The sequence below is a fragment of the Schistocerca serialis genome, chromosome 4 (assembly GCF_023864345.2).
Source record: "Schistocerca serialis cubense isolate TAMUIC-IGC-003099 chromosome 4, iqSchSeri2.2, whole genome shotgun sequence".
NCBI lineage: Eukaryota > Metazoa > Arthropoda > Insecta > Orthoptera > Acrididae > Schistocerca > Schistocerca serialis.
In genome coordinates, this window is record NC_064641.1 from 108,283,401 (window position 1) to 108,295,594 (window position 12,194).

The window sequence follows — 12,194 nt, forward strand, 5'->3', positions numbered from 1 at the left end:
TATCAAGAGCTCAGATGGAAACCCAGTTCTAAGCAAAGAATGAAAAGCAGAAAGGTGGAAGGAGTATATAGAGGGTCTATACAGGGGAGATGTACTTGAGGACAATATTACGGAAATGGAAGAGGAGGTAGATGAAGATGAAATGGGAGATATGAGACTGCGTGAAGAGCTTGACAGAGCACTGAAAGACCTAAGTCGAAACAAGGCCCCAGGAGTAGACAACATTCCATTACAAATACTGACAGCCTTGAGAGAGCCAGTCCTGACAAAACTCTCCCATCTGGTGAGCAAGATGTATGAGACAGGCGAAATACCCTCAGACTTCAAGAAGAATATAATAATTCCAATCCCAAAGAAAGCAGGTGTTGACAGATGTAAAAAATTACAGAACTATCAGTTTAATAAGTCACAGCTGCAAAATACTAACGCGAATTCATTACAGACGAATGGAAAAACTAGTAGAAGCCGACCTCGGGGAAGATCAGTTTGGATTCCATAGAAATGTTGGAATACGTGAGGCAATGCTGACCCTACAACTTATCTTAGAAGCTAGATTAAGGAAAGGCAAACCTACGCTTCTAGCATTTGTAGACTTAGGGAAAGCTTTTGACAATGTTGACTGGGATACTCTCTTTCAAATTCTGAAGGTGGTAAGGGTAAAATACAGGGAGTGAAAGGCTATTTACAATTTTTACAGAAAGCAGATGACAGTTATAAGAGTCGAGGGACATGAAAGGGAAGTTATTAAAATCCATGGAGAAGTAATAAAAACTTTGAGGTTGGCTGATGACTTTGTATTTCTGTCAGAGACAGCAAAGGACTTGGAAGAGCAGTTGAACGTAATGAACAGTGTCTTGAAAGGAAGGTATAAGATGAACAACAACAAAAGCAAAACGAGGATAATGGAATGTAGTCGAATTAAGTTGGGTGATGCTGAGGGAATTAGATTAGGAAATTGTGGTAGTAAAGGAGGTTCGCTATTTGGGGAGCAAAATAACTGATGATGGTCGAAGTAGAGAGGATATAAAATGTAGACTGGCAATGGCAAGGAAAGCGTTTCTGAAGAAGAGAAATTTGTTAACATCGAGTTTGATTTAAGTGTCAGGAAGTCGTTTCTGAAAGTATTTGTGTGGAGTGTAGCAATGTATGGAAGTGAAACGTGGACAATAAATAGTTTAGACAAGAAGAGAATAGAAGCTTTCGAAATGTGGTGCTACAGAAGAATGCTGAATATTAGACAGGTAGATCACATAACTAATGAGGAGGTATTGAATTGAATTGGGGAGGAGAGGAGTTTGTGGCACAACTTGACTAGAAGAAGGGATCGGTTGGTAGGACATGTTCTGAGTCATCAAGAGATCATCAATTTAGTACCTGAGGGCAGCGTGAAGGGTAAAAATCATAGAGGTAGACCATGAGATGAATACACTAAGCAGATTCAGAAGGATGTAGGTTGCAGTAGGTACTGGGAGCTGAAGAAGCTTGCACAGGATAGAGTAGCATGTAGAGCTGCATCAAACCAGTCTCAGGACTGAAGACCACAGCAACAACAACAACAATGATCTTATTAGAATGTTACTGTCATCTGCATATGATACTGTGGTCCCACCTTTTATTCTTTCTGTCAAGTCATTTTGCTACAGCAGAAATAGGATATGTGCTAGAACATACCCTTGAGAGACACCATGTCTCATATAGCGTAATAACTACAGAATCTATACATCTTCTTTATGTAGTGCATGCAGTACAAGTAACAATCTGTCTATGGAGATATCTGCAAAAGCACCAGAGCATGCAATAACTCGCCGCAAATATCATGTATTTACACGATACAGTTTCAACTCAGTACTTTCCTGCCATCTGTTGGCCTATGAAAGTGCTTTCAGTGGCAAATGACTACCCTCTTGAGGAGCACATTTCAGTTGAGGACACTAATTGATAATGTGGGAAATTCTGCTGTGGTTTGTGTTCAGAACTGACCTTCAAACTGTTAATAAGGAGTCAGAGGCAGAAAGAACGATCTAAGCGGTTAAGGCAGTGTCTCCTTAAGCGACCGCAGTTTTCACATATTAATTTATACCGTGAGTTACATAGGTAAACCAACCACTGGTGAAATTACTTGTGAATGGATTTGCAGACATATAAATGTCGACTACAGCTCGTAATTTCCCATATACTGTGGCGAAACGCAATGACAAAAAATCGCAACATCAAAAAAATAATTAAAGTAGAGAAATTTCGGGACTACATCTGTCTGGCTAACATATTTAGGTGGTGGACGTTGCAAGAACATAGGTTAATGTAAGTATGAGATATGCTGTTGCAAATTTAAAATGGTGGTACATTAACTGGCATAATCACCAGAATGTTGAATGTAAGCATGCAGACGAGTATGTATTGCGTTATACAGGGGCTGGATGTCAGTTTGTAGGATGGAATTCCATGCCTATTGCACTTGGTCGGCCAGTACAGGTACGATTAACGCTGTTCATGGATGACACTTGAGTTGTTGTCCAATGATGTCCCATATGTGCGCAGTTGGAGACAGATCTAGTGATCAAGCAGGCCAAGGCAACGTGTCGACATTCAGCAGAGCTTTTAGGTTACAACAGTAGCACTTGGGCGAGCATTATCCTTTTTGAAAACACCCCCTGGAACGTTGTTCATGAATAGCAGCACAAAAGGTCGAATCACCAGACTGACTTACAAATTTTTAGTCAGAGTGCGTGAGATAAACACGAGGGTGCTCCTTCTGGGATACAAAATCGCACCCTCGACCAAACCTCCAGGTGTAGGTTCAAAGTGTCTAACAAGCAGACAGGTTGGTCGCACTGTCCTCCTTCTAACCAAAACAGATACATCACTGGCCCCAAGGGAGAACCAGCTTTCATTAGAAAACTCAACAGACCTCCACCCTGCCCTCCAATGAACTCTTGCTTGACACAGTTGAAGTCGCAAATTGTGGCGGTTTCGGGATCAATGGTGTTATAAGCGTTTAAAAACCTGACCAAACACGCTTGATAACGTAAATTCTCTAAAAGCAAAGTAATTACAAATTCATTTTCCTGTCATTGTATCTCTAAATCAGTACAAAAACAGCAACAGCTAATCTCGCATCCTTGACAAATTTGAAACATTCTTTAAACTTAATTTTTTTCGAAACAGATCATGACTGAGAAATGTTGGAGCTGTTATAGTGTAGTGAGTAGAGAGATTTTTCGCCAATCTTGTAGGAAATATTTTCACTGGGGGGGGGGGGGGGGAGGTGCAGTGGGGAGAAAGTTGGGAGAACAGAAGAAGCTCTCTCCTGGAACTGCAGAGCATGCAGTAGGAACATTCTGACTGGAGAACAGGGAAGGAAGATCTGTGCCATTCAGGCACAGTTGGAGAAAGCAAGGAAGGAACTGATAAGGATTTATGGAGATAGGTGGAGGAGGGTGGTTGGGAACTGGCATCTCATCAGATAGCAAGAAAGATAACGCAATCTGACAGTTTTATCATTAACACCAAAAACAGGTATCTACCACTGCCAGAGTTAAATGGAGAAGAGCCTCAGGTAGAAGAGGAGCAGGAAACGTGCAGCACACTTCAACCAAAGCCAAGAAGCCTAGGAATGTACAAAGTGTTAGGAAGATGAAAGTTCTGCTGTTAGGTAGTAGCCACGGGCGAGGTGTAGGCCTTCAGTTAGAGGAAAATTTAGGGGCAGCGTACCAGGCTACCAGTATCTTCAAATCAAATGCAGGGCTAAGTCGTGTGATAAAGAAATTGGGTCTTTATGTAAGCTGTTCCGGCGTCATGATCGACCACACCTTGATGGAGCTGTGAGGTGAATCAGTCACGGGTTGGGGATGGCTCTGAGGACAGCCAACTTTGCGCATATTTGTCTGGTGCTCGTCGGGACTATCAACAGATGGGGTTTCTCTAGGCATGGCCTACACCTAAACAGGGCTGGGAAGGGAAAATTGGTACAACTGATTCATGAAAGTATAGGGGGTGGATCTTGGGCCACACGTGTTTAAATACCTGTTGGCATAGGTAGGAAAAGTAGGTCTTTTTCAAGATAAATCCAGACAACAGGTTCCCCTGCCTACAGAGTATATCCAGCAGTTTAAAAAATACTGAAACAATCACTCACAACACAGATTTTAACACTTCAAACGTCACACATACCAGATCTCACAAAGAAAAACAAACCATTGGAAAGAGTAACATGGGGCATTTCACAGAGTTAACAATGCTCCATCAGAACATGCAATCAATAAAAAATAAAATACAACTATTAGAAGTTGAGCTCCAATCTTTGAACTGCAAGTAGTTTGTGTTACTGAGCACTGGTGTAGAGACACAGAAATCCAACATGTAGTATTATCATAGTATGAAAGGGCAAACTCTTACTGCAGAACTGCTTCAAGGAGTGGAGGATCATGCATTTATATCAAAAAAGGAACACAGTTCAAATCAAGACATGATGTCAGTACAGTAAATGAAGACAAACACTTTGAAATATTAGCTATTGAATTAACAGGGCTTGATATCACTAAGAAATTAATCGTTTTGTGTGTGTATAGCTCTCCCAGTGGTAGTGTGGACAATTTTTTCAATAAATTAACAGAACTTCTAGATAAAGTCTCAAGTACAAGGTCAACATAATTCTGTGTGGGGACATTAACTTCAACACCTATCAGAAGCAAAATACATTAATATCGGGAAATGTGCTGGCAGCCGAAAAATCACCGTAAGTACAAAGCAACCTATTCTCAACGAACTGTTTTTCGATCTAAAGGCAAAGGACAATGTAAATATCTGAATTACAGACCACTGATGATGCTTTACCTCAATAAAGCGAAACGCGTCTGGTGATAAAATCACGCATTTTTGTAGCTGCAACGACAGAATCATACATCAGAATATAAAACTTCATTCTAAACTCTAGACAGGGATTCATAGTCTATACAAAAAATTCTACTATTTTATTGTGGTAGTTAATTGTACAGTTGACCTTCAATTCAGTCTTATTTCTAACCATATGTTCCATTATGGAGTACGTGCATTGACACACAAGTGTGCGAATCCCTATGTTCTTGAAGACTCTGCTGCAATATGTTTCTTTGTCAACTTAACGCAGTACGCTGGCTGGATTCTTTTGTAGAATAAGCACCTATATTTTATCTGCAATGGCACAAAATGGTATTGGACAGTACAGATATAAATATGCTACAGATATAAATATGCTAGCAGTCTTGTTATTCTGGTCAAAATGACAGAGATTTCGAAGCCAACGGCTCTTGTTATTTCGTAAGGAATTGTAAGCAGCTGTCTTCTTATCTCCGTCGCGGGAATCTTTCGTCTCAATTTTCCATAAACATGTGTGACTCCTACATCTATCAGAAAATTCAGCAATCAACTCACTAAAACACTGAAGCATTTCAAGCATTTTAGTATTTTGTGTTCCCTGTATAGACAAGGACGAGAAACACTAAACTGAAGAAACACATTTCGCTGGCCATGTCTTCGATGATCTGTGTGCACACTACGATAGTTATGCACTTTATTTCTGTAATCTGTTGACGAACATCGGGGTATGATTGAACCCACTTTTGGACTGGCCTATAATTCCTTTATTTGTTTAAGAGATAACGGTAACACTAGAATTTTGAAAGTAGACTATAGAAATTGGTACTTCACGACACTACCGATGTTTGAACAGTCATGCCACATGCTGTGGCGTCAGTTTGTTTGCATTTGGCAGCCTGGTCTGCCACTTTAGTTTGGTATTGTTTCGTCTTTGTAAGATCTTAGTTTTTCACAGTTTCTGCACAGCTGATATTAACGTCTTTGTTTGTTTGTCGTTGAAAACATAGGAATGTAGAATGAAAGTTACAAATAAAGGGTACTGCGTTGCACATTATTTAATGGAGGTGTAACTGAATTGTGTGTATGATGGCCGATGTAATGGAACGAATGAACTATGCAGCGTTGAAGAGAGTGGATCCGTACGTTAAAGATATTATTGATACGGCGACTCATGTTGCGTTATATACTTTTAACGGAGATTTTAGTGAATGGGAAAGGACTGATGTGGAGGGAGCCTTGTTCGTGTACAGTCGTAGTGGAGAACCATATCATGGTGTGCTTATTATGAACAGACTCAATACAAACAATCTAGTGGAACCTATATTGCAGGGTCTAGAGTTTCAGTTACAGGAGCCATTTCTTTTGTATAGAAACCCCAGAAGTCGGATTTATGGAATTTGGTTTTATGAGAAGGACGAATGTGTTCGAATAGCGTCTGTATTAGACAAGCTCGTGAAGGAAGTGTCAAATCCCAAGAAGTTAACCATGATTCCTTCAATGGGCAATAAAAGTTCTGGTGGGATCGGTGTTGATATCTTTAGTATGCTCAGTAAAGCACAAGAAGACTTCGATTCAAATAAATCGTCAATTAAAAACAAGTCAGTGGACGTGAAATCTTCAGTTTCACAGAGCCAGGATGCTCCACCCCAAAGTGTTGTAGACTTTTTCGCCAAAGCAAGTGGTGGTGCGTCCCATTTTACTGCCGAAAAATCTGCTAAGCCCCAAGCCCTCTTTGTTAACCATCCAGCGAGAACAGCGTTGTTACCAGATGGCAGTGATGGGAACAATTTTCAACCACTGCTTCAACGTCTGATGTCAAATCCTGCACATAGTGTTGAGCACATTGAAAAACAGCAGCGGTCTGTTACCCCCAATACAGAGATCTCCACAGTGTCCAGTAATAAGGCAAAGCAGCAGATTAGCGACGGTATTAAAGCTGTCAATGATGGAAATATCAAACTCAGACCAATTTCCTGCAGTAATGTGTGTGAGAAACCTGGCAGGTTGGTGTTGGACAGTACCAAAAATCTCCAAGAGCAGCAACATATGAAGAACAGTGGTGCATTAGATATTGAGAATGGTATGAACATTCTACGAATTTCTTCTCCAAACTCTACAGGGAGCCTTCCACCTCCATTTTTTGGTGGCACTGTTCCTAGTGTTCCTGTTGTGGACTGCAGCACTACTGACCGTCCTCTCTCAGCGCCCCTTTGTTCTAATGCAGAAACACAGAAAGTAGCCCTGATGCCACCTACTATGTTCACCTCTTCAGTAGCAAAAGAAACAGCAAACCTTGAGTTTGTGAATAATGTTTTGCCATTGAATTCAAAAACAGAAATATCAGGTCCTGTTAGTAGTAGTAATGCTATGCTCTCTAGTGACTGCAGTATTCCTATTAAGCCAGAACCTTTAACAAAAAATCAACTGTTGCAAGCAGTTACTTATTTATTAAAGAATGATCCGGATTTTGTGCACAAGTTGCATGAGGCATATGTGAAGTCATTTTCTGAATTGGTACATTAATGTGAAATTAGACTGACTTGGTTGTAGTTAACTGTAATGACAGAGTACTTTAATTTCAGAATATTGATTTCATTGGATGAACACCTCATGCTTCATATACAAATGTGTTTTAAGGATTTTATCTTTTATCCATAGTAATTTTTTGAGTAAAATATTTGGTATCCAATAGTAGCTATTCCCTCGATTTTATGTTTGATGTTTTAAAATGCAGTACTTGATGCATAATATCAGGAGCGAATTGTGAAGCTCTGTGCCATATGAACTAGATGGATTCCGAAAATATTCAGAAAGCTTATGGAGCAGCAGTGTTATAAGTAAATTTCCCATCTTTTTTAAAGCTGCTTTATGGCTATAGATATAAAGTGGAACTTACATGTTGCACTGAAATCACCATAAAGTACCCAGTATGGCAGCTGATGAAATTAATGTTCCATTTATAGGTAAACTATGTATACCTAAGTTCTGTAAAATAAGTTGCAGCCATCTGCAGCTGTCAGTCCTTCAATACTGTATATTCAGATAATGGTTTTGTATGTTACATCTTTTCTTTTTTTAATGCTAAGTCAGCTATATATTTAAATGTTATTTTAGGGTGTATTGTATTTATTAATTTTAGTTTAGTGAGATTGTGTTGGATTTTGAATCCAGACTTGTGACTTTTAAGTTATCAATGTTTTACAAATATATTTACTGCCTGTGGTGTTTAATGAATAGTGTAACATTTGTTTTTATTGTGTAGTGCCTTGATTTTGGAACTCTGTGCAACTTGGGCTCAGTAAGTCCTAAATGTGTTGGTCATTTTAATGACTATTGAAGTCTGCTGTTGTAGTCTTTGATATAACTTTTTAAGTTTCACAGTGATTACTGATTAAATATGCAATATGATACCTTTTAATGTTTTGTGTATAGAAGCATTATTATTGGCCAATAAGTACAACAAATATTCACTGGGGCAAGTAACTGAAATAATGTTTTGTTGACATTTATTTCCACAAAACTTCATACAATTAGTACATCTATTGAAGAGGGTGAAAACACCTGAAGTATGATTTTGTAATTACATTCCATAATACAGAAAACTAGGTTCTGTATAGGTTGTTGAACAAGGGAAATGTACATTGTGATGGATGCCATTAACAAAAAGGAGGAAAACTCCCTTGTTTTAAATCTGGAAGGAATAACAAAAAGCAAGAAAATGCAAAGAAGAAGACCAAATAGTTGTTGATTGTGCCCCTTAGTTTTATTGTGTTTTAACATTTAAAGAGTTTATTGACTTATGTCCTTGCAGGCAATTTTATGTAGTAGGAAGGATGGATTTAAATTATTAGTTGACTGATGAAGGTTCATAGTTTTTGTGTGTTTCTTATTGGTGAAGTTAAAATGAATACCATCACATTTGCAATTCTGGTGTTTGGACTTAATTTTAATGGTTTTGCCAAGAGCCCAGTCAATGTGGATACAGCTACACATTTTCCATCAAACTTCCATAGCTTCTGAAAGGAAGTGTAATTTGGGTAAGAGAGGAAAAGGGGGGGGGGTGAAGGTTGTCCTTTGGCACTCTGAAACATGCCATTTTATCAATAACATAAGAATGTTTTCGGTAATGTGAGATTCAGATTTTGTTAAATGTTCATTTTATAGAGTGGTGGAAGTGAAATGCAACACATTTTACAGTTCTGTGGCGCTAAACGTTAGGTGATCTTTTAAGAGTTCATGCTTATAGCATTATGAGCTATTTTTATTTTTTATTTTTTTATTTTTTATGGAAATGATTACTGTTGTTGTTAAAGAAATGAGCCTCCATTTTAGTAATCTGACAATGATGCTATGTAGAATAAGAAGTATGAAGCAAAGTTTCTTTACTTTTATGCGCATTTTCAATGAACCCCCCCCCCCCCCCCCCTCTCCCACTTTCCATTCTCCAATACTCTTCAGCTAACACTAAAATCTCAATTTTTGCTAGGAACTTGCCTTGCATTTTTGCACCATTTACCTAGATAATATGGAATTTTGAATGCAATAGATATGAGACTGGCAATTGCAAGAAACATACTAACAGTATCAGACTCTGGTAACAGCTATTCATATTTGCATATTGAAATGTGTAGTTAAATGTGTATGTCATCTGGACTAGAATGCAGTATGTTCTAACATACTGCAGAATATGAGATTAGTGATAGAAATAAAAGCAAATAGAAGAATCGAAAAGAAAGTAAACATTAAGTATTCATTGGTATTGATTGCTATTATACTAAAAAGTGTAGGTAAACTATGATTGCAGAGATGGTACCATTGGAGAAAATGTGGTGAATGTAGTACAGTGAAATGTTGCTTGACTGACTCATTTGCTCAGAAAACATTGAAATGATGGAGATGTTTCATTGCTTGACTGACTTGTCGGCCCAGAAAAAACTGAAATAAGGGAAAATTGTTTCATTAAGTGTGTGTAGTTTGTTGTATGGATGATATTTTTGCTGTGCTGAGTGTATAATTATATTCATGCACATATGTTGCACAATTTTATTTATTTGTACTTGGACATACTTGTGAAATGACTACCTAAAGGTTGCACAGATGGATTATGTCTCAAAAACTGTTATAAGAGAATACAGTATGTATTTAAACTTATTTACAATGTTTTATTTCTTAAGGCTATTTATCAAGTAATCCACCAGGAGCAATTTCAGGAGTGCCTGCTGTTGACTAATGTAATATTAACACTTTATTGCTGCACACATAATGATGACTGTTTCACTGCCAGACATAAGGCTATACTGTGGCCACCAGCCACCTCGTGGCAGTCAGTGTGATAGACTAGATAGAATAAAAAAAAAAAAATTGACTGTGAAGAATGACCAGAGAGAAGTGTGTCCTAAGAAACCTCAAGGAATACTTATTAGGAATGTTAGTACTAGCCACTTCAAAATGGCCTACTTAAAGAAGTTGGCTGGAAGTAATAAGACCAGTTTTCTACTGGGACGTTAAATGTATTGTAATAGTATTAATATAATTTCTGTTGCTGAACTGTGTTTGAATTGTGATATAAATACCTTAATTAACAAATGAGTTGTACAGATAATTGTGTTGTTATGTATTATGATTTGAAAAGATAGTGCCAGTACCTTTTTGGACAGATGTGATGAAGTGTTTTGGTACTCTATTTCTCTCTATCCCTTTCCCCTTGTCCTCACTTGTCCCAACTCCCTTCAACCTAACACACAGTCAAAATATGACTATACTATCTTTAAAAAGAAGAGAAATCGCCATGATATACTTCACAGTAACTTTTCTTAAGAGGTGATGGGAGGGAAAAAGTTAGAGGCACTAACCACCTGTCCTCTCCTAACATACTCTCTGAGAAGTGCCAAGCTGCAATGCGCATGTTGTGCAAGGTACACATTTGTGAACAGTTCCTGTATTTTTTTTGTGTGTGTAGATGTTCTAACCAACATATTCCCACATGTTGCTGAATTTCTTGTTTCAGTACATAAGACTTGTTATTGCAGTAATAAATGAGTTTAGAAAAACTGTAATTTTTTGCCATAAAATATACTTTACTGAGTTGAAGTTGTAAAAATACTTAATTGAGTACATGCTGAACTGTAGGGCTGAATTTTCATGTGGACAGATTTGGCCAAAGGAAACTGTGATCCATCCCTGTTATGTTTGACTGTTATTTATTTAGTTTTAAGTTGGATTTGTGAAAGGTTCTGTACTTGAACAAATAGTTATGAAGCATACATTAGACTACATCAGAAGAAAAATGCCCAAGTCTCACACTGACACTCATACCCATAAAGAAAGCTAATGTGAGATTGTATTTCTTTGCTTTAAATGGCCTAAATGTAGCAATTAAATTATTAGTATTTTTGGTGTGTGTGAGAAAGAGAGAAAATTCAGGTTTGTGAAACAGATTGGACTCATCTGCCCAAGGCGAGGAAGGTATGCAATAATACTGTGAGGTATCAGTGCAGAGTAACTGTTGCTTTTTCATGGAGCTACTGGTTGTACTATTTACTGTATATTCTCCTCTTATTTTTAGGTTTGTTCAGTTGCTTGCTTTGTATTTACAGTTGTATCTGTTGATGTGTATTAAATCCCCAAGTATATTATTGTATTTCCAAGTGTGTTTTTCCATTTACCTTTTTTTCCCTTGTCTTCAAGTCATCTCACATACATTTAACTAACTGAAGTATGTGCCTGATGATGATGGTACTGCAGTCCATCTTTGACAGGAGATTAAACTTTTACCTTAATTTCTGTAGCAGTTTACCTTAATTTCTGTAGCACAGTATGTTGTTGCTATTCGTGTACTGACACACGCTATTCGTGTACTGACACACACACACACACACACACACACACACACACACCACTGCTTAAGTTGTCAGAGATTTTAATGGCTGAATACCTCAGTCCTTACTGTAGACGATTAAGGCTGAGAGATGGGCAGTTTAAGTCATTTCTGCCTCTAATTTGTGTTTTAAAATATTAATGTTACTTTTTGAATCATGATTGACTGTCAACAAACTACAAATAAAGGTAATTGAACCATGAGGCTGTTGTCAGTACACCCAACTATTAAAAGAACTGTCTACAAGAATTTCTAGAGAGGTCACTGCATATTGTGCGCATCAGTGCAACGAACAATTTCTTCCTCAATGAATTAATTGGGAAGTTAACTTTTCAGTGTTTTTATCCCCGAAGTCTGCCATTATCTGTAATTCAAAAGTAGAAGGCCTAGATTTTAGGAATGTATGTAACATGACTTACATATCAGATTCTTATTAAAATATAAGCACCCAAGAATATTGAAT

General features: G+C 37.9%; 1 protein-coding gene across 1 annotated transcript; it reads left to right on the forward strand.

Moving 5' to 3' along the window:
- Positions 1-5,830: 5,830 nt before the first annotated feature.
- Positions 5,831-11,494, forward strand: LOC126473798 (mRNA-decapping enzyme 1A). The gene has a single exon (XM_050101076.1). The coding sequence runs from the start codon at positions 5,938-5,940 to the stop codon at positions 7,375-7,377; it is 1,440 nt and encodes a 479-aa protein (XP_049957033.1). The 5' UTR covers positions 5,831-5,937; the 3' UTR covers positions 7,378-11,494.
- Positions 11,495-12,194: the final 700 nt, after the last annotated feature.